Source organism: Haliaeetus albicilla, chromosome 24 (assembly GCF_947461875.1).
Source record: "Haliaeetus albicilla chromosome 24, bHalAlb1.1, whole genome shotgun sequence".
Taxonomy (NCBI): Eukaryota; Metazoa; Chordata; class Aves; order Accipitriformes; family Accipitridae; genus Haliaeetus; species Haliaeetus albicilla.
Window position 1 is genome coordinate 20875473 of NC_091506.1, and position 26573 is coordinate 20902045.

General features: G+C 58.9%; 2 protein-coding genes and 1 non-coding gene across 4 annotated transcripts; all 3 read right to left on the bottom strand.

Moving 5' to 3' along the window:
• Positions 1-3035: 3035 nt before the first annotated feature.
• On the bottom strand, positions 3036-7114 carry LOC138681805 (ciliary microtubule associated protein 1A-like). 2 transcript variants are annotated; one of them, XM_069769721.1, is made up of 6 exons: positions 6317-7114; positions 5315-5515; positions 4992-5093; positions 4507-4628; positions 3940-4080; positions 3036-3122 (listed from the first exon to the last, which is right to left on the bottom strand). In XM_069769721.1, the coding sequence occupies exons 1-6, from the start codon at positions 6546-6548 to the stop codon at positions 3036-3038; spliced, it is 885 nt and encodes a 294-aa protein (XP_069625822.1). In that variant the 5' UTR covers positions 6549-7114. The 2 variants fall into 2 exon arrangements, with proteins under 2 accessions (XP_069625822.1, XP_069625821.1); XM_069769720.1 differs by lacking the exon at positions 3036-3122 and having other exon boundaries at positions 3637-4080.
• A 616-nt stretch (positions 7115-7730) lies between these two features.
• On the bottom strand, positions 7731-7815 carry LOC138681856 (small nucleolar RNA SNORD45). The gene has a single exon (XR_011322056.1). It is a non-coding gene; the product is annotated as a small nucleolar RNA SNORD45 (small nucleolar RNA).
• An 11919-nt stretch (positions 7816-19734) lies between these two features.
• LOC138681806 (uncharacterized) lies at positions 19735-25887 on the bottom strand. Its single transcript, XM_069769723.1, has 12 exons — positions 25514-25887; positions 24711-24772; positions 24104-24257; positions 23592-23848; positions 23117-23202; positions 22613-22701; positions 22404-22527; positions 21884-22007; positions 21309-21437; positions 20855-21000; positions 20442-20567; positions 19735-19890 (listed from the first exon to the last, which is right to left on the bottom strand). The coding sequence occupies exons 1-12, from the start codon at positions 25878-25880 to the stop codon at positions 19824-19826; spliced, it is 1731 nt and encodes a 576-aa protein (XP_069625824.1). The 5' UTR covers positions 25881-25887; the 3' UTR covers positions 19735-19823.
• Positions 25888-26573: the final 686 nt, after the last annotated feature.

Consider the following 26573-nt stretch of genomic DNA (forward strand, 5'->3'; position numbering starts at 1 on the left):
AAGCGGCGAATCCCTGCCCCCCCCACTTCCCAGTTCCTAAACTAGATGGGACGTCACATGGTATGGAATACACTGTTGGCCAGTTTGGGTCAGGTGCCCTGGCTGGGCATGAGAAGCTGAAAAATCCTTGACTGTAGTCTAAACACTACTGAGCAACAACTGAAAACATCAGTGTTATCAACATTCTTCACATACTGAACTCAAAACGTAGCACTGTACCAGCTACTAGGAAGACAGCTAACTACATCCCAGCTGAAACCAGGACAGTGCATTATGACGCCAGCAGAGAGCTGGTGCAGCTGGGGAGAGAGGAGATGGATTTCCCTTCTTGTCCTGGGGAGCAGTCATCCCCGTTCTCTCCGAGTTGCTCCGGCAGAGCTTGCCGTTACCTGTGCTGGGAATTGTTAGGGTGAATAGCCTGGCTTAGCACTAGAAGCTAAAGGAGTTGAAGCCTCAGGCTGCAAGAGCTGAGCGAGAGTCCACTTTTTGATAAAGCTAATGCTGCTAACCCAGAACTAGCTGAAACTGGCAGATGCGAGCAGAATGAAGACGACCAAGGAAACGATTCCAAGAGAATGAGGGAACTTCAGAAGAATGCCAGCCCAGTGTGGAAGAATTGCTGGAGGTGACTTACTGATATGTCCCCCCGCCTCTCTTAAGGGAAGGTGAACCTCCAGGGTGGAATACAGTGGATATGCAAGGAATCTGTTCCATAATAATTCCCTAAGCAACATAATCTGCAACCTTAGATGGCAGCAACACGAGGGGAGCTTGGTGTGCTGACTCTGAGAAACAACACGGAGGGCGGAGGAGAGCAGAGACACCGCGGCCAGGCTCTGCGAAATCACCGCAGGGATGGGGAACTGGAACCATAGGAACAAGAATGGAAGGTTCCTGCATTGAATCCACTACAGCAAGGAGGCGAAACAATGGGGTTCTGTCAATGCTGTTGTCTTACTTCTGATTTGTAAGTGCCCAGCTCTGGAGTACTGACATGGAACTTTGCTCATTATAATCTCATTATAATAGCAAAACACACCTCTGTCCCAAAAGCTACCTGCCTCTAAGGTGCAACCACCCCTCACTGAGCATGCGCTCTGAATTTTCTCTAGCATAGACCTTTAGAAGTAAAGCGAGGAGATTTTACACCAATCATAATAAAGGTATGTATGACTAGAGTCACTCAAGCTCCACGTAAAAATAAGAAAATAGTATAAAAGGGCTTAAGAGAGGAGGAATGCTGGGGAAGATACCATCGTAGACAAGTCGGGAGGACATCGCTGACTTCTGGGATCAGTCGAGGGGCTGAACATCTCTTCTCCCCTCCACCCCCCCAATGAGATGCCTACTGGGTGAGATTCGGACCCTCATTATACCGAGTACTTCCCCAGGAAACTCTCTGTAGAGTTTTTCCATAATTTAGTGTCCTTGTAGTCGACTGCCTTATTATTTGCACGTGCTTTGCAGACAGTGTACGTATCACCGGCAATCCAAAAGAACCTGTACTCCTGTTGCTTTAATAAACTGTACTATTCATTAAAATCTAGCCGTGATAGCTCGCTGAACGTGACTAAATTGAAAGGACAGTGCACTATTAGTGCATCTGTAATCGTGATAGTTCAATAAATCGAACGTGACCGGACTTAGAGTGCTGAATTGGGCATCACTCAGAATCTAAGCCTGGCCGCCCCCAGCCCCTCTGATATCTGAGGACAAGCTGGAATGCACGGGGGTTTATTTTCTGCCAAACTTTGTTACGCTTTAACGCAACAGTCCCCTTGTCACCATTACTGTGTCACCGTGTCACCATCACTGTGTCACTATCACCGTCGCCGTGTCACCATCACTGTGTCACTGTCACCATCACCATCGCTGTGTCACCATCACCATGCCGTGCAGTCTGATGGAGCGAGCGAGTATTGCTCACGCTTATGAACCCCCCCAGCAGGCAGGATGCCTTGGCATGGGCTGCGTCAAACAGCCGTGCTCCTGGGATGCAGCCGTCACCTTGGGCTGCAGGTTCCTCTCTTGCTGCTCTCCCTGATGATCCGCACCCCGGCTGCGTCCCTCTTCCCGGGCCACTTGCTCTCCCCGGACACCTGCTGCAGCTCTCCCAGCCTGCGCAGGCTTCTGTCCAACTTCCCCAGAGGGGACGGAGCCGTCGTCGTCTGCTGCCGCATCCTGCGACTCTCCTGCTTGGCTTCTCTCATGGAAGCAGAGCGCTGACTCCCGGCGCCGACGTCGTCTCATCACGACGTGCCCGTCTGCAGGCTGCTGCACCGTGCAGCCCTGGCGAGGGCCAGATCCCGCCGGCAGCTGGGCCATGAATCGGCATTTTCCTGGCCACGGTGGCCAACACCTCCTTGCAGTCAGGCATGGTCTTCTGTGCTCCCGCTAACCTCCACCCCTCCTTCTGCGATTTTTGTCTCCTCCATCGGCTCCATTTACTCTGTCTCCATTGATGATTGAGTTGTCCCCTCCCTCTGGCCATTGGCAAGTGGGGCAGCACAGGAGTCTTTCCTGGGCCCTGAGCAAGAACGTGCACTTTTATAAGGTGACCCGGAGGACGCAACCGTCATCATGTCTGTTGGACTCCTTCTCCCCAACTGTCGTCGTTCTGGGGACTCGCCTGTGCTATTCAGCCCATGGCGAGAGGTCACGCCGAGCGGCTGTGTTTCTGGCTGCACCCTGGAGAGAAGCCGCCCGCGTGCACTGAAATTGGGGTGCCGAGGTGGGCTGTGTCCTCGGGGGCAAGCCTGTGCCTGCGGGACGCTCGGCCGTGGGGTGAGAGTGTGTGGGGAAGGGCCGGACTGCTTTCACGGGGCAGCGTTTAGCTGCGGTCAGGTGAAACGGTGCTGTCAGAGCCCTCTGCCTTGCTTGCGCTGTTGATCTCGCTGCTCTCCCCTCGACCTCATCTTGCAATGTCTGGCTGAGGCATAGACACAAAATGGGGACGGCCCATCGTCCTCACCCTCGCGCACCCCCTCTCGCCACAGCTGAAGGTGAACAGACTAGACCTTTGGGGGTATGTCGTTTTATTGCAGAGATGGTAGAGGGGTTGTGTAGAGGGAATGGCGGAGTCCAAAAGTGGGAGCAGGGGCCTGGGGCTTGATCAGCGTCACCTGGAAGGGGAAAAGCGAGAAGAAAAAAAGGTGACCGTGGTGCCTTGTTCGCAAGAAGACTTTTGTCTTCGGCGAAGGCCGTCTGGCATAACAAGTTGATGGCCGTGCATTTGCCGTTTGCCGTGCATTGCTGTGTGCGCGCCCGGGCACTTTCAGCTAACTCCCCCTGTGCCAGTGGCACACCTGATGGAAACCTCCTGTGTGATCAGGACATTTCTAAGGGTCTGCTGCTGTTACTGATTGGCATTTCTCCCTTTTTGGAGAGGCATATAAAGGCAAGAGAAAAAAAAAAGAGTTTAGGGGCAGGTAAAATCCATCCCTCGATTGTCTTCAGGAGGCCGCTCAAAGCAAAGAGCTTGTGTTTGACGCAAAATGGAGCGACGTGCCCGCTCCGTCTGGCAGGGCAAGCTCATGGCTGGAGCTGAGCTGGCACTGGCACTTGCTCCAAGTCCAGAGCCCTTCTAGCTCCACCCAGACTTTGCTAGACACCCCTGCCCTCCCAGCTGATCCCCCCTGCGTGAGAAGGGTCTGCCCTTGGCTCTGCTTGTGCCTTCTGCAGCAGTGTGTCCTCCTGAAGAGCTTGTAATGTGCGAGCATGTGTCACCATTGAGCACCTGAGCTAGTGCAGAGGCAAAGATGTGTTCTTTGGCCTCACTCTGCTCGGCTTTGGGCCAAGGCAAGGGAGCAGGCCTGCTGTCCTGCGGTTTGTCGCTCCAGTAAGGTGGTCTGGAGTTCTGAGAAGCCCCGTTGGAAGGGGGAGATGCTTAAGGGCTGGTTGTTGCAAAGCAGGGGAGGAGATTTGGGCAGGCTGCCTTACCTTTCCCAGGCAGTAGTCTGCCGGTCCTGGCTTCACTGTTTTGTCACCTCCAATTCCACTTTTGCTTCCCATCGTGTACACGGGAGCCCTTTTCCTGTAGGTGTCCACTTCCACCTTGGGGAATGCAGCAGGACCTGGCGTCTGTAAGAGAGGCAGGGAGGTTGTTGGGTACAAAAGGCAGCAAACAAGAACAACAAAAGTTGATTCTTGCCGGGTGCCCACGCGGGCTGCGCTAGTTGAGCTGGCTGGCCAGAGAAGTGGCGTGAGAGGCACGGAGCGATTGGAACAAGGGCCCCTCCTGTTCCCCTGCAGAGGCAGATTTCGCAGAGGAGAGGGAGATTCCCATTACTGCCGATGAGTTTTGCCCCACCAAAACTGTTAGTGTTGGAAAGCGAGGGACTGCGGGTGTCGGCGTTGCTGTTGGCAGCAGGAGAGCCACGGGACCCATGGCTCCTTGGGTTTTGCTGCTGGTGCAGGGAAGTGGGCGTGAAGAGAGGCTGCAGCAGGAGTCAGAGCCCTCCGGCCCTGAGGAGAGCAGCTGCGAGACAGCAGAGAAGCGTAGCTCACCTTGGCGAGGTCTTCAGCAAAGCCGTTGTGCTTACTCTTCCCTTTCATGGAGTAGCAGGGGCTGGCGTGGGTGTAGGCTGTGTTGGGTCCCACCAGCCTGGGCAGGGTGTAGGTGCCAGGACCTGGAAGGGGAATGGGAAGAGAGCGTGTGTGAGTCCGGCAGGGAGAGGAGCAGCGCCTGGGTGGGAGAGAAGCAGCCTGCCAAGCCTGCTGCGAGGAGCTTGAAGGATGTCTCGCCCCTCTCCCAACGCCTCCGTCTTTTGTCACACGTGGCGTGTGTCGGCAGCTCCAAGCCCGAGTTGCCGGTTCTTTTGTGGGATGGGAGAAGCTGGTGCTCCGGGACGTCAAGCAAGCTCGTCAAGAGACTCTTGCGCCCTGCTGTGTAGGCTTTTCGCTAGGCCTGTCAAAAAAGCTGCCCGGCAGGTTTTCCCTGGAGGACACGCGGGCTGGGCTGCAAGCGTGTGTATTTCCCCGAGTTCCCTTACCTGGAGTTTCATTGGTTTTGATGGCCTTGTGCCGGAAGGCCATGGACGGCGCCGGCGCGCATTTGTAGAGGTGTTGGTTGGCCTTGTCGGTGGAGTAGTCACCTAGGGAGAAGCAGAGAAAAGCAGGGAAGCTGGGCTCTCTTCCTCAAGCCAAAGAGGAAAGGTCAGGAGGAGGTGCTCAGCCACGTTTGCCTTCTGCCTGGAAACCTCTGAAGCTCCTTCGGGACGCGAGCTGATGGTTTTGTGCCCCGGTAGCACAGGGCAAAAAGGCAGGCGGTGCTGCTTGTGTCGCCTGGAAGAAGTGCTGGAGAAACGGTACTCACTTGGTCCAGGGGTGACCTCGGTCGTTATCTTGGGAAGTCCGCCCATGTGCTGTGCCGGAGCCACGTACTTCCCGTTCCTGGTGATGGAGGGCTGGACGTAGTACCGAGGGCCCGGAGAGCAACTGTCTGTGCCGGGAGCTTTGGCCCTTTGGAAAGTGTACGCAGGGGCTTTGGTTTTGGTGGGATTGTGAACCAGGTAACCTAGGAAGAAAAGCCTGTGAAAGGACACCTGCCTGCAACTCCATATTTAAAGCTAGTTTCTAAGTGGAGTAGCTGGAGTTGCCGGCCACAAGAATTTCCCTTCCTGTGTGGTTTTTGTCCTCCAAGAATGATACCGGCAGGCCAATACAATGGTACAATGACTTCCGGCAAGAACAGTGTAGGCACTGTGCGATTAATCAGAATACCACCAAAATGCAATTGTTATGAAGTATTAAATCCCCAAACCGTTGCTACGCTAACTTAAAGGAAATGTAAAGATCGCCTCTGTCACGTTTTGCTTTCCCGCAGCCCAGTGGGAAAGAAATTGAAACCTTACTGCTATTATGGGGGAGGAGAAGAAGAAAGTGAAGGAGAAGAAGGTGGTGAAGGAGAAGGTGGTGTTGAAGGAGAAGAAGAGAAGATGAAAATGGGGGAGAAGAATAGGAAGAGAAGATGAAGTAGAATAGGAGAAGATGAAGAAGGAGGAGAAGAAGAGGAGAAGAGAGCAGAGGAGAAGAAGAAGAAGAGAAGAAGCAAAGGATGAGGTGGGAGCAGCAAGTTCGGAGCAAAGACAGAGAAGAAGCTTCCTCCTGTGCTGCTACGGCCACCTCTGTGCTCAGCAGAGTCCGGCAGCTCTTTTCCCGGGCTTTCCCCGGAGCAGCCTGAGCCTTCCTCTGGCCCGCCTGCGTCCTTGCTGCAGCTGAGAGCATGGAGGCTTGGAGCAAGGGGGAACGGAGCCGTGGCTGCTTGTCCCCTGGAGGCAGCGGATGTGGTGCACCCCGCTTGCGACAGTGGTTTTACCTGTTGTCCCGGGGATTGAGTACTTGGGTCCCGGGCTGGTGAACTGGGCCATGATGGGGCCGCGTGGGCGATGAGGTCTCCAGGTGCCCACCCAGGCTCCGTCCACATCGGAGGCAGCTACCGAGCCTACTATAAGAGCAGGAGAGTTGCCGAGGGGCTTCCCTGGCGGAGACCCGGCATGAAACCTCCCCGGGAGGAGCAGCAACGCTTCACCTTTCTCTATCTTCGCCATCGGACTGGGTGCAGATGAGCTTGTCGGCCGCTGCAGCTCTCGGTCGCAGAGCACGGCAAGAGCGAGGGCAGGCAGCGATCGCGCAGGAGAGGTTGTGGTCTCGGCTGCCAGGTGGCCTTGGGGAGAGGCCTCGGCTCGTCACGGAGACGCCCAGTGACGTCATAGAGCTCCGGGCGCCTGTCGTATGGGCTGTTGCATCATACGGCTGACGGGGAGCTGGGGACGTCCAGCTGGCAGGGCCAGACCTTGATGAGGTCTGCACGGCAGAAACACGCAACGAGGGAAAAACTGATGTGATTTCTGTGTTTAATCTGGCAGCCTTGTGTTCTTATACTGTTGGGCTGACCTAATAATGTGAATGTAGCTTTGAACACCTGGAACTTCTTTTTCGTGTCCTATTTTCCAGGCGTCCCTTAATCTACGGTTTTCCTCCTAGGGAGGGTGAGTCGGGCCCGGTGTTAGTCAGCAGAATTTGCTGCTGGGGGCTCTCAGTTAGCGAGGTTTAGGAATACCTCTGTGGTGCCGCTTTGGGGAGTTTCTCCCTGGAAATCGAGGCAAGAGAGCCCTTTCCCAAGGTGCCGAAGAAACCGCGTAGACTTGCGCGTACCTTCTAGGTCATGCAAGTAAAGCGAGATGCCAGCCAGAGATCGGGAGTGTGTTCACATTTCTCCCCGATAAGTCAAATGCCCTATTTTTCATGGGTTTCTCACAGGAATAAGAATCGTGAGCGGGCACAGAAGGGTTTCTGTACCGGGCCTGGCTGGGATACAGGTAATTTTTCTGTCATCGCACCCTGCACGGTGCTGTTTTCAGCATTGACAGCACACCGATGTTTAGCTACTGCTGAGCAGTGCTTATGCAGAACCAAGGTCTTCTCTGTTTCTCACTCTGCTGCCCCAGCGAGCTGGCTGGGAGGGGACACAGCAGAGACAGCTGCCCCGAGCTGACCGAAGGGGTACCACGGATCCACACCACGTAGTGTCACGCTCAGCAAGAAAACCGGGACTGGGGGAGTCTTTCCAAGGCAGCCACTGCACCAAGATGGCTGGGCATCTGCCTGCTGGTGAGAGGTGGTCGGTGGTTGCTGTCACATCAGTTGGCTTCCTTTTTTATTCCCTGCACTTGTTAAACTGTCTTTATCTCGACTCCCTTAGGTCACAGCCTAAGGAAACCGGAGCTTCCTGGGTCTCAGAGTAATTCTAGAGCTCAAGTGGCGACAGACATCAACTCTAGATCACACAGTACATGCCAACGCTCATCACTGACCCAAGAAGACATGCTCCTCCTGTCCTACCCAAGGCTTTCAAGTCCAACACACTTTCTTCCTAAAGCAGGACGCTACCTTATTTACTTGTAACACCATTCCTACGTTCCGTGGGATGGGGCTACAGGTAGGTTACGCAAGCCATCAAGCCACTGTCTGGAAGCACCAGAGCCTTTTGGGTACTGTTTGTCACCATGGTTTGCCTGAGAAGGAAACTAAAACACAGAATAGACGGCGAGAAATTTAACCTGCCATGGAGATAGCTACAGTGAACAAGTACGATTTTGTGCGTTACAAAGCATCATTTTTAAAATTCAACCCTGAGTTTTTCAAGTGTCAACCCTTATTTTTATAATGCAAGCCTCAATGTTAGGGCAAAAAGCATAAATTTAAATTCTGGGGGTGCAAACAGTCATTTTTAAGGTCCAGGCCCACATATATGGAGGACAAAACCTAATTTATTAGTTCCAAGCTCCATCTTTAAGGTTCAGAGACTCATTTTAAGGGCCCAGAGCATCATTTTTAAGCCCCAAAGTCTGATCTGGAAGGACCACAGCCTCATTTGTAGAGTCTAAATCCAAATTTATACAGTCCAAACCCTTATTTTTACTTTCCAAACTCTTAGTTTTGCCTTCCAAAGCCTCATTTTAGTTTCCAAAACCTTCACTTTTAGGGTGCAGAAGCTCAGGGTTAGTTTGCATAGTCTCATTTTCAGGGTCCAAAGCCTCTTTTTTAGGATCCAGACAAGCATTTTTAGGGTGCAAGCTGCATCTGGACTGTCCAAACCCTCATTTGGAGGGTCCAAAGCCCACTTGTAGGGCTCAAAGCCTCAGGCTTAGGGTCCAAAGCTTTGATTCGAGGATTGAAAGACTTCAATTGTAGGGTGCCAACCCTCATTTTAAGGTACAAACTCCTCACTTAGGGCTCAAAGCCTCATTTCCTTAATGTCCGAGGCATATAATGAGCATCCAAAGACCCAGCTGTAGGGTCCAAAGCCCCGTTTTAGGGCCAAAATCCTTGGTTTCAGGCTTTAAAAACGGCCCTTTGGAAATGCTGACTCATATGGGCCCTAGCAATATGAAAGAGGGGGTCTCAGCATGCCCGGGCCCCCACTGCCTGCGGCTGTCTGAACCTCTCCCAGCTCTGGCTGGGAGACAGGAGTCGCCAGGGGGAAGGGGGTACTGGGAGGAGGTACTGGTCCGGCCAACTTGGGAGGGTCCGTACCAGTCCCTGCGCCCTTGTGCTCTCTCTAGTTAGTGCACGACAAGAAGAGGGTGGAAGAAGACCTCTGGCAGAGCCTGCCGTACCTGTGGGACACTCAAGCCACCTTGCCAGAGGTGGCCATCAGGTTCATCGGTGGGCCACAGTCCCCAGGGTCCCTTTTCTGCCAGCCTGGCCCCAGTCCCCACCACCGCATTGGCAGCAAGGTCTTGCCGCATGGCACCCGAGGAACCTGAGCAGGCAGAAGCTGCGGGAGACCTGCGACGGCGAGGAGGGGCTGGTGGGGCAGGGGACGGGGCCTGGGCAGGGTGCCATGGTCTGGAGGGGACTCCTGGGGGTCTCTGCAGGCAGGGGGGGGGTCATGTCTGCTCTGCTTCCTTCTCTTGCAGCCCTTCTGCCCTTGGCAAAAGACCCTGAACTCTCGGTCAGGACTCTCGCAGCGGAGGCCATCTTCATCCCGATAAGAGAGATGCCAAGATCAGGATGGAGCCTGCAGTCACTGTGCTGCTGGCCCCTGCTGAGCCCTGAAGAAGTGAAATCCTCCTCTGGAAAACAGCTGTATTTTAACAAATTATTTTTTTTTAATAAAGCTGGAACAACAAGCCCAGTCCCATGCTGTCCTTCCCACGGAGAACACCCAGAGCGTGCTGAGCAGACAGTGTCATTCCTGGCTTGTGCTGCTGCCTGCAGGACAGCAGACCGGGACCCAGGGTGTCCTTGCGGCAAAGCCCCAGCTGCTCCGCTAGACCACAGAACCCGGAGAGGAGGAGGAGGAGGAGAGAAGCTTTAGCCCAGCCTGCCTCTCCTGAGACATCTCAGGGCACCCGTACTCTGCCAAGTCGGCAAATTGTCGTTTGCCCTGGCATCAAACCCCTCTCTTTTACAGGGGAAGGGTGCTGGTTTGGGCCGGGATAGAGTTAATTTTCTTCACGGTAGCTGGCACGGGGCTATGTTTTGAGTGGGAACAAGGGGTTATACCAGATGTCCCGAGTGGGGACAGCCCAAAACTACATAAGCCAAGTGGGGCAGGAGCAAAACTGCCTCCAGTCACCTCGAGTGGGAATCCGGCAAAGCTGTGGCTGACAGAAAGCTGACAAACCCTGGAGGCAGGAGAAAATGTGGGTCGCATGTGGTGTTCCCCAGGGCTCAGTACTGCGGCCGCTTCTGTTTAATATCTTTATCAACGATCTGCATGAGGGGATGGAGTGCACCCTCAGCAAGTTTGCCGACGACACCGAGTTGGGAGGGAGGGTTGGTCTGCCTGAGGGTAGGAAGGCTCTACAGAGAGATCTGGACAGGCTGGATCGATGGGCCGAGGCCAATTGTACGAGGTTCAACGAGGCCAAGTGCCGGGTCCTGCGCTTTGGTCACAACAACCCCACGCAGCGCTACAGGCTTGGGGAAGAGTGGCTGGAAAGCTGTCCGGCAGAAGAAGACCTGGGGCTGCTGGTTGACAGCCGGCTGAATACGAGCCAGCAGTGTGCCCAGGTGGCCAAGAAGGCCAACGGCATCCTGGCTTGTATCAGAAATAGTGTGGTCAGCATGAGCAGGGAGGTGATTGTTCCCCTGTACTCGGCACTGGTGAGGCCGCACCTCGAGTCCTGTGTTCAGTTTTGGGCCCCTCACTACAGGAAAGACATGGAGATGCTGGAGCGTGTCCAGAGAAGGGCAACCAAGCTGGTGAGGGGCCTGGAGCACAAGTCTTACGAGGAGCGGCTGAGGGAGCTGGGGCTGTTTAGTCTGGAGAAAAGGAGGCTGAGGGGAGACCTTATCGCTCTCTACAACTACCTGAAAGGAGGTTGTAGTGAGGTGGGTGCTGGTCTCTTCCATCAAGTAACTTGCGATAGGACAAGAGGAAACTTGTCCACCGGACAAGCCCACCAGGACTGGACCCCTCGGCTGACCAGACACCTCGGCTGACTGAACCAACGCTGGACAGACCCAGGACCGGTGAAATCTTTCTCTCTTCCTTTTTCTCTCTCTGTCTTCTTCTCTCTTTCCTTTTCCTTTGCCAAAGTCCCTACACCTCATCCGTTTCAAGATAGAAACCGTTGACCAAGTCTGAGACTAAGAGTAGATGCAGCCGCCCCTAGACCCTTCTCTGAGGAGGAGTCTGGAAAGCAAGGGGGTCTGCTCTGAACCTCCTGACTCAACGGCAGGGATCTCCTTATTCCCTCAATTGACGTATATGGTTACACGGTTTACAGAAGTAGTCTTATGCCAGTTCCTGTTGTGAGAAACCCTGCCACCTACTACCACGCCTCCCCAGTTCAGTTGGCTTCTGTCATGAATAAAATCTTTAACCGATCGTTTGGTGTTGCTTCGCCTTAATTTAGCCCGAGAGAATTTCAAATTAAACACGACTCCCTGGTCTGTCCAGTCTGGGTCGTGACAGGCCCTCACTGCTCGCCCCCCAAAATCACGCGCCTATCTAACCGAAATCTCCCTTGCCGCAACTTGAGGCCATTGCCTCTCGTCCTATCTCCGGCCACCTGACAGAAGAGACCAGCACCCACCTCACTACAACCCCCCTTCAGGTAGCTGTAGAGAGCGACAAGGTCTCCCCTCAGCCTCCTCTTCTCTAGACTAAACAGCCCCAGCTCCCTCAGCCGCCCCGGTGACGCCCCGGTGACGTGGGTGCCGAGGGCTCGGGCCCCCGCCTCGGCACTTCGCAGCCACCCCTGTGAGGCGGTGGCCGCCTCAGAGCGGGCGGCAGGTGGCCGAGGGCGTCCCTGCCCGTAGTCGGGGCGCACGCGGGCCAGCGGTGCTGATGTCACAGCGGCCACTGTGACCCGCGGGGGCAAGCCCACAAAAAGGAGCGCTGGGCACAGGCCGCCCGTCAGTGCGACCTGGTGAGGTGAGGAGAGGGCAGGGGAGGGACGGGGCTGGTGCGGGGCTGCCGAGGGAGGAGGGGGGCCCCAGGCCTCGGGGCGCTGGGCCTGTGCTGCAAGCTCACCCGCCTCTGGCTTCTCCCTCGCCCGCGCCCCGCTTCTCCCTCAGAGTCAGCAGAGGAGCATTTGGAGGAGACGCCCGGCGCTGCTGGGACAGGGACTCTCCAAACGCTCACCGTTGACGTGCGCCATGTCCGCAAGGAAGCAGAAGGCCCCCGACTCGATGGAGCAGGGTGAGAGCAAAGTAGCCCTCCCGCGGCGTAGCAGAGGGCTTGTCGGGGCGGCCGGCGTGGGGCCGAGAGCGGTGGCAGGGGGAGGCAGGAGCTCCCCGACCACCCCGGGGCAGGGCCCCTCCTGTCCTCAGCCAGCGGGGCCCAGGCTGGGCAGTGGGCACCTGCTGGGACCCCCGTGCCTGCAATGCCCCCTTCCTCTCCAAGGCCTCCAGCCCTGCCCGTCAGCCAGCTCGGCAGGGGCAGAGCAGGCCCTTGGGGGCAATCCCTCAGGGACGCTTCCCCCGGCCCCGCAGAGGTGCTCATTCCCAGTGGCGTTTGCTCTCTCCCCTCCAGCATGCCTGCTGTGTCGCCGGGCAGAGGCTGACCCGGCTCTCTGCGGGGCCAAACTGGAGAAGCGAGGGCTCTGTGCCCACGTGTTTTGCCTGGTGAGTTACGCCGGGGCTCCCTCCAGCTTGCCGACAGGCAGTCCCTGCCACGCTCTCCTCAGCAGCTCCTCCTCTTTTCTCTGCTGCAGCTTTTTGCCAGCGGGCTTTTTCAGCGAGGGGGCAGGGAAGCAGGACTCATGGGATTTCTCCCCGAGGATATTCGATGTACAATCGCGCAGGCAGCGCAGAAGGTGAGCACCTGACAAGACCGGGGAGATCTGTGCCGGGAGAGGTTTGCGGGACCCTAGCCTGGATCCGAGAAAGAAATCCCAGCCCTTCCGGCCGGCTCTGGGGCAGGAGTCTTGCTCCCAGCAGCTCCACAGAGGCTCCAGCACAGGAGCCTCGTCCGACAGGCGCATCTGCGGGGTGTGACCCAGCAGCGGCCACATCCTGCGCCCTGCCCGGAGGCGTGGGGCTGGCCGCGGCGGCCCTGGGGCTGCCGCTGATGGGGGCTGCTCTGCTCTTTCCAGCACTGCTTCGTCTGTGGCGAGAGCGGGGCCGCCATCTCCTGCCAGGAAACAGGCTGCCACCGCAGCTTCCATCTCCCCTGTGCCGTGGAGGGTGGATGCGTCACCCAATTCTTTCGGCTCTACAGGTAAGGGCAGCTGGCCCCCACAGGGGAGGCTGCTTGCTTTCAATCCTCTTCCTGCCAGCATCAGCCAAACAGGGAAGGAACCCGCAGTGACATTTCAGAACAGCCAGTCTCAGGCATAGCCACAGCCAGACAAGATCTGGGGCTCCTTCACACCTCGTCTCCCCTCCTTGCCGCCACCCGGGGAAGGAGCCAGCGCTTCTCACCTCGCCCATCCCTTTCCTCTTGCCCCCAGGGCCTTCTGCTGGGAGCACCGCCCAGAGCAGGCAGTGGAGGCGGCTCCGGAGGAGAACACCATCTGCCTCATCTGCCTGGACCTTGTGGAGGAGAGAAAGTCCTACGGCACCATGGTGTGCCCAGCGTGCAAACACGCCTGGTTCCACAGGGGCTGCATCCAGGTAGGAGCCGTCCCCTCGCCCCCGGGATTTGCTCACCCCCGGGGCACGGCAGGCGCTCGGCAGCACCAGGGCCTCACTTGTGCCGCTTACGTTTCTCCTCCTGCAGGGACAGGCTATGTGCGCCGGCATTTGCTTCCAGTGCCCACTCTGTAGAGATACGGAGCACTTTCACTCGGAAATGCTCACCATGGGGATCCGAATCCCCTTCAGGTTGGTGTCCTTCTGGCCGGCTCACAAGACAGGAGGCTGCAAGCGCTGTGCCGCCCCAGGGGCTGTCCTTCCTGGCCCTCCGCTGTCCCGCGAGTCTGGGCTTCAGCTTCACGGAGGAGCTGGAAACAGGGCGGGGGGGGGCGAGCAGGGACGCCCTGCATCTCCCTTATGCCGGGGCAGCAGGGGCTCATCCGTTTTCCTTTCTCCATCAGACTGCCATCATGGGAGAACAGGCGTGCATACGCAGAACTAGGCGAGAGGCACAGCCGCTGCGATGCCAGGGAGTGCCTTTGTCCCGGAGGCAGGGAGCAGGCAGAGCAAGAGGGGTAAGTTGCCAAAGCTGCACCCCGGGGCTCTGTACGGGAACCCTGTCTCGCCAAGGGCTCGAGGCGCAAGGACCGAGACCGAGAGCTCGGCCGGACAATCCCGTGCTGCGGTCACTTTGTCCTCACAGCCATGAGCACGTTTGCTTCCCCAGGCCCTGGCAACTGCTCCTGTGCTGCTCCTGCGCTGCCGAGGGCACCCACAGACGCTGCTCCGACTTGAGGAGCAGCACGGCCAGCTGGGAGTGCGACGCGTGTGCTGGCCTGGGCGCCGGTAAGAGGCAAAGCACCCGGCTGCCCCTGGGCTGGGGCCAGGGGCCAGGCAAGGCCTGGCAGCGGGAGCCCAGGGTGGGCCTGGCAGAGCCTCTCTGCTCTAGGAGGGCTGGGGGCACCGCTCTGGCCTATCCTGCCCCGGGCCTGGGGGCCGAGCCCTTGACCTTCCTGCTTCCCTTACAGCCTCCAGTGCCAGCTCGGAGCTCGCCGGCCCCAGCACTGCCAGCCAGGCAGGATCGCGGCAATCGCTCAGGTCTCCGGAACCGGAGACCAGCAGCCCCAGCACCACCAGCCAGCTGCCATCAGGGTCCTCCTGCGGCTCCCCACCGTCGGAGACCAGCAGCCCCAGCACTGCCAGCCAGGCAGGATCGGGGCAATCGCTCAGGTCTCCGGAACCGGAGACCAGCAGCGCCAGCACCGCCAGCCAGGCAGCATCGCGGTCCTGTGGCTCCCCGCCACTTCAGGGCAGCAGCTGCTCCAGCCCCCCTGGGCCCGTGCGGATGCGAGACTGCTCCCGCTTGCAACGCCGGGCCCAACGTCCCTACAGCCGGCCCGGAAGATGCCATGACAGGAGCCGTGCGCCAGCACCAAGTGCTGAGACCAGCACCCCCAGCCAGGCGGCGCCGGGGCCGTCCCACAGCTCCCCGGCACCCGAGACCAGCAGCCCCAGCACCGCCAGCCAGCTGCCAGCGGGGTCCTCCTGCGGCTCCCCAGCGCTCGAGAGCAGCAGAAGCTCCAGCCCTCCTGGGCCCGTGCGGATGCGAGACTGCTCCCGCTTGCAACGCCGGGTCCAACACCCCTACAGCCGGCCCAGAAGACACCGTGACAGAAGCCGTGCGCCAGCACCAAGTGCTGAGACCAGCACCCCCGGCCAGGCGGCGCCGGGGCCGTCCCACAGCTCCCCGGCACCCGAGACCAGCAGCCCCAGCACCACCAGCCAGCTGACAGCAGGGTCCTCCTGCAGCTCCCCACCACCAGAAACCAGCAGCCCCAGCACTGGGAGGCAGGCGGCATTCGGGCCACCCCACGGCTCCCTGGCACCGCAGACCAGCAGCCCCGGCAATGCGGCATCAGGGCCGTCCCAAGGCTCCGCAGTGCTTGAGGGCAGCAGCCGCTCCAGCCCCCCTGGGCCCGACTGTGTGCGAAACATCTCCCGCTTGCAACGCCGGGCCCAACACCCTTACAGCCGGCCCAGAAGACGCCGTGACAGGAGCTGTGCGCCAGCACCAAGTGCTGAGACCAGCACCCCCAGCCAGGCGGCGCCGGGGCCGTCCCACAGCTCCCCAGCACCCGAGACCAGCAGCCCCAGCACCGCCAGCCAGCTGCCAGCGGGGTCCTCCTGCGGCTCCCCAGCGCTCGAGAGCAGCAGAAGCTCCAGCCCCCCTGGGCCCGCGCGGATGCGAGACCGCTCCCGCTTGCAACGCCGGGCCCAACATCCCTACAGCCGGCCCGGACGCCGCCACGGGACCAGCCGTGCGCCATCCCCGAGCACTGGTCCTGATCCCCCTCCACCCGTACAATAAAGTTGGCCGTTAATCTCTGTGCTGGGACATTCCACGCTCATTCGTCAGCTTCCTCCTCCTCCTCCACCTCTCCCTTTCTTGCGGGGCAGCCTTAGGGGCTGGGCCCAGAGCGTTGTCTTCTCCCTGGCGGTTGGCAGCACCTTCCCCAGACCTCCCTCCTCGCGGGCTGGCCTTGGCCGGCTGCCCCGCGCCATGGCCGTGGGCTTCGGCTCTCTGCCCCCGCCGCCGGGAGGGTGGCCCGGCCCGGCACGGCCCAGTCGGCGCCACTGCCCATCTCCGGCAATGTGGGCTGTGCCCCCCCCAGCTGGCACGGCCCTCACGGCTCGCCCCCCAAAATCACGCGCCCCGGCCCCAGCTTCCACTCTGCCTCCTTCTCGATAAGGCTGTAACCCATTTCCCATCCTCGTTGCCCAGGTTAGTGAGAATTGGGGCAAAGTGGCAAAGCTACTTTTCTTGGAAAGTTGACTTCGGTGTCACGTCTGTCTTTGTGACATGAAGAATTCTGCAGCTTATGTTTCTACAGTAGCCAAAGGCCTTTCCCCGTTCCCCAGCTCCGGGTCCTGTTCTCCAACGTGATTGCTGCTGCACCAACTGAAGGCTTCCTTCTTGCAGAACAAGCCAAGAAATCCTTTTTAAGAGAGACTGCAAACACCTGGTCAGGAACGTGCTCCTCAGAGCTCAGGAGAGCCAGAGCAGTACCTGTTACCGAGGGCTTGAGTCCCGTCATATGCCCTTTAGAGCAAAAAACCCACACGTGCTCTACGGCATCCGTCCTCTCTCCAGCACTGAGGCAGGCATTGAGAAAGCTCGGTCTTGCCCCTGCATCAGCACCTTCATCTCACTCAGAGGTGGGGATACAGCACTGACCTTCCAGCACCAGGAATTGTCAGGTAGGCAGAATGATCCTCCCATCCATCCAGCGCTGCAATAAAGAACGCCTGCTTTCTAAAACTCCAGAATTGAGCCTTAGAGAGTTTCTGAAGGGCCGACTTAACGGTAACAGTCTCAGTTAATCCCAGGAGCCACAGGCCCTGTACCTGCTGCCTCCTCTCCATCAGCTGTTTTCCAGTCTCTTCCACCTCACCCCAGCTCAGATGCTCAGGGCTGACGACCCTCGGGGCAGCCGCAGGAACCGCTCCAACCTTGGTTGTGGGGTTGTCCCTGGGGCTGAGCGCTCGGGCCCAGGGCGGGCGACCACGGAAGGGCCCGTGGGCCGTGAGGAATCCAGGTCCCCCCAGCCCATCCATGCTGGGAGATACCTGCCCCTGCCCCTGCCCCTGGTCCTGGTCTTATCCCTCTCCCTCTCCCTCTCCCTCTCCCTCTCCCTCTCCCTTTCCCTCTCCCTCTCCCTCTCCCTCTCCCCGGCTGCCCCCACCCCATCTCTCCTCCATTTCTCCTCAGGCTGCTCAGCCTCCTGCCCCCTCTATCTGTGACTGACAGCCCGCCTCCGGCTCCGCTGATTGGCTCAGCCGTGGCCAATGGCGCAGCTGTTGCCAGGCCGGCAGGGGCAGCTGAGGCCTCTCCTCACAGAGCTGCCCCCGCCGCTGGCGAAGGTGGACGGATGGATCCACGGAGGGATGTCCGTGACTTTTTCTGGGAATGCTGTCCCGGAGCCCAGCCAGAACTAGGGCCGTGCCTTCCCCACCCCGCTCTTCCCCCGCCTTGTTAGGTCTCCTTGTTGCCACCAGCTGGTTCCCAAGGCTGGGCCTGGTCCGCTCTCCTGGAAGCCAGGGCTGTGGCCTTGGCTTTTCGCCCTGCTCCCTCCCCTCGGCATCCTCAGCTCCGCCACCTCAGGGTCACTGCAGCCAAGGCTGCTGCCGACTTTCACATCCCCAACCAGTTCCTCCTTGTTCACCAGCGCCAGGTCCAGCAGAGCACCTCTCCTTCTGGGTTCCTCCCTCTCCTCTGGGTTCCTCCACCTCCGATTGGGTTCCTCCCTCTCCTTCTGGGTTCCTCCATCTCCTTCTGGGTTCCTCCATCTCCTCTGGGTTCCTCAATCACCAGCGCCAGGTCCAGCAGAGCACCTTTCCTTCTGGGTTCCTCCCTCTCCTCTGCGTTCCTCCATCTCCGATTGGGTTCCTCCCTCTCCTTCTCGGTTCCTCTGTCACCAGCACCAGGTCTAGCAGAGCACCTCTCCTTCTAGGTTCCTCCATCTCCTTCTGGGTTCCTCCATCTTCTGGGTTCCTCCGTCTCCTTCTGGGTTCCTCCGTCTCCTTCTGGGTTCCTCCATCACCAGCACCAGGTCCAGCAGAGCACCTCTCCTTCTGGGTTCCTCCATCTCCTTCTGGGTTCCTCCATCACCAGCACCAGGTCCAGCAGAGCACCTCTCCTTGGTTCCTCCATCTCCTCTGGGTTCCTCAATCACCAGCGCCAGGTCCAGCAGAGCACATCTCCTTCTGGGTTCCTCCCTCTCCTCTGGCTTCCTCCATCTCTGATTGGGTTCCTCCGTCTCCTTCTGGGTTCCTCAATCACCAGCACCAGGTTCAGCAGAGCACCTCTCCTTCTGGGTTCCTCCATCTCCTTCTGGGTTCCTCCATCTTCTGGGTTCCTCCATCTCCTTCTGGATTCCTCCATCACCAGTGCCAGGTCCAGCAGAGCACCTCTCCTTCTGGGTTCCTCCATCTCCTTCTGGGTTCCTCCATCACCAGCACCAGGTCCAGCAGAGCACATCTCCTTCTGGGTTCCTCCATCACCAGTGCCAGGTCCAGCAGAGCACCTCTCCTTCTGGGTTCCTCCATCTCCTTCTGGGTTCCTCCATCACCAGCACCAGGTCCAGCAGAGCACCTCTCCTTCTGGGTTCCTCCAACTCCTTCTGGGTTCCTCCATCTCCTTCTGGGTTCCTCCATCACCAGCACCAGGTCCAGCAGAGCACCTCTCCTTCTGGGTTCCTCCATCTCCTTCTGGGTTCCTCCATCACCAGCATCAGGTCCAGCAGAGCACCTCTCCTTCTGGGTTCCTCCAACTCCTTCTGGGTTCCTCCATCTCCTTCTGGGTTCCTCCATCACCAGCATCAGGTCCAGCAGGGCACCTCTCCTTCTGGGTTCCTCCATCTCCTCTGGGTTCCTCCATCTCCTTCTGGGTTCCTCCAGCACCAGCACCAGGTTCAGCAGAGCACCTCTCCTTCTGGGTTCCTCCATCTCCTTCTTGGTTCCTCCATCACATGCCAGGAACTGCACTCTAGAAGCCTCCTAGATTGCCTGAGCCCTGCTGGACCATCCTTCCAGCAGGTACCAGGGTGGTTCAGGTCCCCCATGAGGACCAGGGCCTGTGAACGTGAGGCTTCCTTCTTTACTTGTTTGAAGAAGACTTCGGCTACCTCTTCCTCCTGAACAGGAGGTCTCTAGAAGATCCCTGCTAACACTCCAGCCACCTTGGTCTGTCTGCTGACCCTGACCCACAGGCTGGCTCCTGTCCCACCCCAAGCAGGAGGCAAGTCCACCTCCTCGCCTTCCCGGCCGGTCCTTCCCGACGAGCCCGCATCCCTCCACCGCAGCCCTCCCACGGTGCCATCTACCCAACCACACCTCCGTGGTCACAGCATGGTCACAGCCCTCTAATCCCACGCAGATTCTGGCCCTGCGAGTGGTTCTCCATGCTGCGTGCGGGAGCGTGCGGGCACTTCAGGGAAGCACCAGCTGTGCTGGTTTCCCCGGGAAGGGGGCGAGAGCCTCCTCCATCGTGCTACCTCCGTGTTGGGATGTGCGGGAGAGGGGCTGCACGTGTTTGCGCTGTGGGGTATGCATGGACTTTACTCCCTCCTGCCCCTACGAGCCGTTCTGGGATCACGCACGGGGGGTGTGTAACCCCTTTAGACCATCACCAGGCACAGACCAGTCAGTCCAGCTGGGAACAGCCCCAGAGCCCTTTATTTTGTATTTTTAGGTGGATCTGAGAAGCTGAGAAGCCTCCCAGCCCCTTTTTGCTAACAGCCACTGCTACAGCCGCCGCCTCCGGCACCTTCTCCTCTGCTGCGGTACCAGCATCGCGTGCTAGGGAGGAAGAAAGAAAGCCTGTGACCCTATGGACAGGGAGGTGGCAGAGAAACCCTGCAGGTGTCGCTCAGGCCAGCGGTGATGGGATCTGCTTGCGACGAAGCCTCCAGTTGTCTATGAAGAGGGGGAGGCCCCTGATGCCCAAGGCCCTGAGAAGGTCCCAGGTGCAACTGATGAGCCTGGGGCCGAGTCAAGTGGGGCAGAGACCTTGGGGGTCCCGTACAGGGGTCCCCCTCGGGGCAAGGTGTCTTGGGGCAGGACTCTGCGAGGGAAGGACGTGCTCTCTGGTTTGGAACGGGGAGAGGCAGCCATCAGAGGGATCCCTCTGTCTTCAGCCAGGACTTTCACGTCCCACATGGAAAGCCAATTCTAGGTGCCCAGGCAGCCCCCTTGGCTGCCAGGGAGGTCCAGCCCAAAGGCAGCCTCCAGAACCTGCTTCTGTCTCACCAGGGGTGTCAGAGAAATGCCCTCTTTCCCCCAGGGCTGCCCTCGGTGGAGGGACGGGCCTTGCAGCCGGAGAAGCACCATCCCTCTTTGGAGATAGTTACCAGGGGAGCTGCCTCTGCTGCTCCAGCTTCCGCCGCTTGTTCTCAGTGACGTGCCTGAAGATGGTCCTCCGTTCCTGATGCGGCTCCAGCCTTCTGAGGACCTGGGCCGCTCGTGGGGAAAGGTGGCTGCAACAACAGGGAAACGTCATCCCTCAGCCTCTGCCGGAGACCCCGTCTGCCTCTGCCCTCGCACAGCCCCTGCACCCACCCGGTGCCGCATGTACTCAGCCTTTCACCCTGCGGTGAGCTTTGGGTCTTAGCTGCGGGGGTAACCCAGGTCATCCCCGCGTTAGGAGACATCGGAAGGTGTCCTACGCAACCCCAGGACGCAGGGACGGGGGACGCGGACATCCCTGCGGGGTCACAGCCACTCGAGTGCCCCCGGGCTGCGGCCGGAGCCAGCGCACACTTACTCAGGCTGGAGTCTCTGCAGCTGGGCGGCTGCTGCCATCTCCTCTGCTGGGAGAGGGTTTTCAGCCTTCCTCCACCTCCCGCCGACCTCCTTTCTCCTGGGCTGGGCTGGAGGGTGGGGAGCCCGAATGCCTTCAGTGCCGAGCACCTGCCGAGGAGGAGACGCTCTCAGCAAACCAGACGGCAAACAGAGGTGCCGTTTCCCAGAGGACCTCTCGAAAGGAGCCTGCAGCGGGACCTGGGAGCCGGGAGGCTCAGCACCAGCGTGCCCGTCATCACGGCTGATGGCTGCTTTTGCCCCTCGGGTCCTGCTGCCAATCTCTCCCTCACGGGGATGAGCGGGCAAACCCCTGCCCTGCAGCTGCGTGTCAGTCCCGCTCCCACCCCCCCAGAGACCTGCCGCCCCGACAGAGAGGGCCGCTGCTGCTCTCAGCGGTGTCAATTGCTGCCCCGTACCTGGGGCGGTTGTCGGTCCTCCCCTGCAGACCAGGCCTCCCACGCCGCCCATTCTGCCTTTGCTTGCTGTCGCCGCTCTTCCCACCGGGTCTTCACTCGCTCCCACTCTGCAGACAGCTTCCAGACCTCCTGGAGGGGACAGAATCGCAGCAGCAGGCAGGATTAGTCTCAGCTCCCGGCGGGGCTTCCTTCGGGTCTGACCCGTGTTGGTGCCCCTTGCCTCAGCCGGTCGGTCGGCAGCGCTTTGCCCCTAACAGATCGGGGGCCGTGGAGTCACGCCAGGCTCCTCAACTCACGGCAAACACAGCGGAGTGACCAAAGACCTCCACTGTCAACGACCTAGAAAGGACTTGTACGTTCTCCATAGCCCCTGGCCAGAAGAAAAAGCGTTTCATGACAACCCGGGGGCAACAGCAGGCGGGAAGGGTGTGCAGCACCTTCCTTTTCCTGAAGAAGACCTGACGGAGGTGACGATGAATGCACGCCAAGGAACCCTTTCAGGACGGCTCTCTGCACAAAGAGGCTTTTGCCGAGTCTCGAACAGCACTTTAGTTACAGCAAGGCAGAGCACGTACCTGCAGCGCTCTCCTGCAGCCTTCAGAAGACGGGAGCGCAGCGGTGGGGCTGGCTGGAGGAGCTGGCTTCTGCCTGCTTGCCTCCTTCGTCCTGGGGGAGCTGCCTGGACATGGTGGGAGCAGACTGCAAAGAGACACCAGGAGGAGACGGCATGAGCGTGGGGCAGGTGGGTGCCCCATGCTCTCCGTCTGGTATCAAAGCTCCCCAGGCTGGCAGAAGAAGCGGTGGAGGTCGGACCGTTTCCCATGGCAAGGGGGGGGCCTTTCCTGAGCTCCATCAGATGGATGGGAGAGGACTGCGCCTCAGGTCTGCTGTAGGAGCAAGCAAAGTAACGTGGGGTGTGCTCAACCTCCGCTGCCTTCCCCGCTAAGGGGCCTGTGATAGGGCAAACAAGCTCGTAAAAACCATGGGGCACGTGCTAGGGACCTTCCCGAGTCCCTACAGCCGGAGTCTCCAAAGGGGACGTCTCTCCTACGTGGGCGCAAGGGTCCCTTTCATCCCTTCCCACAAGGGTCTCACCTGGCAGAAGGCTTCTTCTCCGTGTCTTGCTGCCTGGTGCCCGGCCCCTGGTTTGGCAGCGCGGGGAGGGAATACTTCATCCGCCTCTGCAGCAGCTTGTCAGGCGCCTGGCTTCCCTCTGTACCTGGGAAAGGAGAAAGCTCTTCAGAGCAGCCCCGTGGGGAGTGCGTTTGAACCGGGCTCTGGACAGCAGGGACCCCTTCCCGTACCTCTTCTGACGCTGTGCTTTTCTGCAACCTTCTTGTGCCAGGCGGAGAAAGCCTTGGATGCCGATCTGCTGATCACCAGGAACTGAAACCTGGAACGCGAATGATGACACAGGCTTGAAGAACAGTGACCTCCTACCCTCTGCAGCTTGCCAGCACTAATCCTCCCGACTGTCGTGCGAGGCGTCGCATCCCTTTTCCTTTGTGGCCCTGCACAGGTTTTAGTGGCAATCTCCCCCAGCCCGACGCTGCCTCACCATGTGCATTTGGTTCTCGCTGATGGCAATGACAACAGGCTGGGCGTGAGAAACACGATCACGATGCCGGGTCACTCCAGGAGAATACACGCATAGTGCCAGCTCAGCATTAGTTACCCAGAAACCAGTTGCTTCACAATTGATCCCTGACTCGATGCCGAATGTCAAGCCCTGACAACGCGTGCTCCTGAGCAGGAGCTGGGAAGCCGCCCGCTTGGCCGGTCAAGGGCTGCAGAGGAAAAGCACTCACCTCGGGAACGCGTGGGCAGGAGCAGCCTGCATCTCCTGAGAGGCGGTCGCTCCACTGGAGACAGCTGCCCCTGGCATCCACAGCCTCTGCAAAGCGACACAGAGCTGTTAGAAGGTTTCCAAGGCAGTTTCCTCTTGGCTCCCAAAGGAAGCAGACCTGTCTCCCGCTCCAAAAGCAAGCCACTTCTCCAAACCTCTCTGCCAAATCCTCCTCCATCAGCGTTAGCCCTTGCTCTGCTCTGGAGAAGCTGCACAGCCAACACTGAGACCGCGCAATAACACCGCTGGGCTTTTTTGTAGGGCAAGGACCCAGAAGAAACTTTCTTTGCTAATGGAGAAGTCAGCGGGGGCAAGCACGGGGAAAGGTGTTTGACTGTCCTGCCACGTCCAGGCTGGCCAACGGCGACCGGGTTGCTCAGCCTTCCTTAGGCTTCCCAAAGACACGGAAGCAGCCCTCAAAACCTCGAGCAACTTACAGTGTGAAGCAGCGCAATCCGGCTGGCCTTCCTCTCCAGCCCTGTGACGCAGTCAGAATAGAACCGCATGCACAGGAGGTCGTCTTTGCAGGACAGAACACCAATGTCCTTGAAGGCGAAGGAGAGGCGCTGCCCGTTCTTCAGTTGGGAAGAGTACAAGAGGACGGTCTCTTGCACGCAGTCCTTCACCACGTGCTGTGGGAAGGAGGTGGCTTGCGACAGCCGCTTGTAGTTCAGCGGCTTGATCTTGACATTGCCTGCGAGGAGGAGGAACGTGGTCACTGTCACAGCAGGCCAAATTTCCACATAAGATTCATAAAACAAAATGCCAGAGGGAAGGGTGCTCACAGAAACAGCCCTTGGGGAGCAGTTAGTTTTGGGGGAGCTCAAGCCACCCCCTGACCTTTGGAGGCAGTTCTCTACTTCTCCCAGCCCTTCCCAAAGAGCCGAGAGCACACATTCCCCCCCCAGACATGGAGGGGGAAAGCGGAGGGTGGCCGCTGCTTTCTTACCAGGGATAACTACTGTGGGGAACGCGAGCTCCTGCAGACACAACACATCAAGCTCCAGTCGGAAGACGGGTCTTCGAACCACATACACCTCTTCTTTGCCCTGGAATTGCTCTTGGAGCATAGCGAAGGTCCCGAGTCCTGCGACCAGGACACCCTGCCCAGGAAAAAGACAAAAAGGCTGATGAGCGAGTACTTCAGAGATGGGAAAAGTGAAAGCTTAGGAAAAGGCCCGTGTTCTCCATTTGTTTTCTTGCCCTCCTCAAAATATTCGCTAACATCCCTTGGCTAGAGAAGATCCCAGGCAATTCCAGCACAGGGAGGGAATACCCCTGGGACTGATTCCCAGGGATTATCCTTGGCATGGCACCGGCATAATCACCTGCCTCCCCGCTCGGCCTCTCCGCTCTGACCACAGCGAAGGGTGAAGCCCTATCGTGTGCTGAATGCTTTCTCAGACTAGATCTGGACTTGGTTTCTCTCCTGGTTGACCAAGAAGCAGCTCTGGGCACATGGGCTTGTCTCAGTGTGCCGCCACGATGCTCAGGGAGGGCTCGCTTCCCGGGGTCCAGGCCCTCCGGGGCAAAGGGGGACCAAGACGCCAGCCCACCTTGTCCTGCTTCAGCTGTCCCAGGATGTACACAGACACAGCATCCCAAATAGCCACAACCTCTGGAAAGCAAAGGAAAGAGGTGTTGGGCTCCGGGCCAGCCAGCTCACAGCCTCTGGGCAAGCTCCTCGCCCAGGGGTTGACAGATGCCGGCGTCCGCAAACAGCCCAGGCAAACGCGGCCACGGCTGCGGAGCTGGGCTGTGCCCCAATTTCCGACTGCCAGCCTTACTCTGCTCCCGGGGCAGGGCTGGGGTACAAATGGGGATGTGGGAAGGGCTCAGGACCGGGGCTGTGGCCATCTAACCCCCAGAAAGCCTTGGCACCCCAGAGCCCAGGATGTGATCTGCCAGCCTGGTGGCACAAGGGGGTCCCACGGGGAGGACGAGAGGTTCTCCCAAAGGAGACTTTGTTCAAGGGAAAGGGCTGATTTACAGCACAGGCATTTCCAGCCGGCTCGCGAGAGCCTTGTGGGAGGTGTAGCTGTCCCCCCCAGCCCCCGGGATGCAGAAGCCCTTTTCATCCCAGAGCCAGAACCCCACGAGGGGCCAGCTTCCAGGGAAAGCTGGCCCTGCATGGCCCCCCTCGCAAGGGGACGGAGCCATTCCCATGGGAGCCTCGGGGCTCCGGGCAGCACCAGGACCTGGTTGCCACATCGTCCCCCGAGTCCAGTGGGACCCCCAGGCAGGGCTCTCGCAGCAGCCCCCAGCCCTGTCCAGTCACCCCCACAGCCCGGCAGCTGCAGCTTTTTCCAGAGGCCAGCCCCGGTGCGACCCCTCGGGAAGGAATTCCCAAACCCCTTACCCTTGGTGGAGAGCTGCAGGAGCGTGGGGAACAAGCTGCTGAGCTCCAAGCTGATGGCCATGGTGCAGCAGCCCTCCATCGCGCCTGCCGCTTGCCCTCCGCTCAGGGAAAGGGATGCTCTTCGCAGCTCCTCGCCCAGAACTCCTCTCCGACGTGCCCCTGCTGCTCTGCCGGTCACAACGGGGTCCCCCCAGCGCAGCCCCGCTGCCTCCCGATCCCGCTCCTGGCTGTGGAGCAGCTCCGAAGCGCAGCAGTGGGGAGCCCCTGAGCAGTGCCCAGCAGCGCCCAAGCCTCGCCGGGAAGTGCCAGCAGCGCTGGGGAGACCTCCCTGGGATGCGGGGCATCCCCCTGTGACATCAGCCCACATCGTTTGAAGGTGCATGTCGTGGTTTAACCCCAGCCAGCAACTAAGCACCACGCAGCCGCTCACTCACTCCCCCCCCATCCAGTGGGATGGGGGAGAAAATCAGGAAAAGAAGTAAAACTCCTGGGTTGAGATAAGAACGATTTAATAGAACAGAAAAGAAGAGACTAATAATGATAATGATAACACTAATAAAATGACAACAGTAGTAATAAACGGATTGAAATGTACAAATGATGCACAGGGCAATTGCTCACCACCCGCCAACCGACACCCAGCCAGTCCCCAAGCGGCGAATCCCTGCCCCCCCCACTTCCCAGTTCCTAAACTAGATGGGACGTCACATGGTATGGAATACACTGTTGGCCAGTTTGGGTCAGGTGCCCTGGCTGGGCATGAGAAGCTGAAAAATCCTTGACTGTAGTCTAAACACTACTGAGCAACAACTGAAAACATCAGTGTTATCAACATTCTTCACATACTGAACTCAAAACGTAGCACTGTACCAGCTACTAGGAAGACAGCTAACTACATCCCAGCTGAAACCAGGACAGTGCATTATGACGCCAGCAGAGAGCTGGTGCAGCTGGGGAGAGAGGAGATGGATTTCCCTTCTTGTCCTGGGGAGCAGTCATCCCCGTTCTCTCCGAGTTGCTCCGGCAGAGCTTGCCGTTACCTGTGCTGGGAATTGTTAGG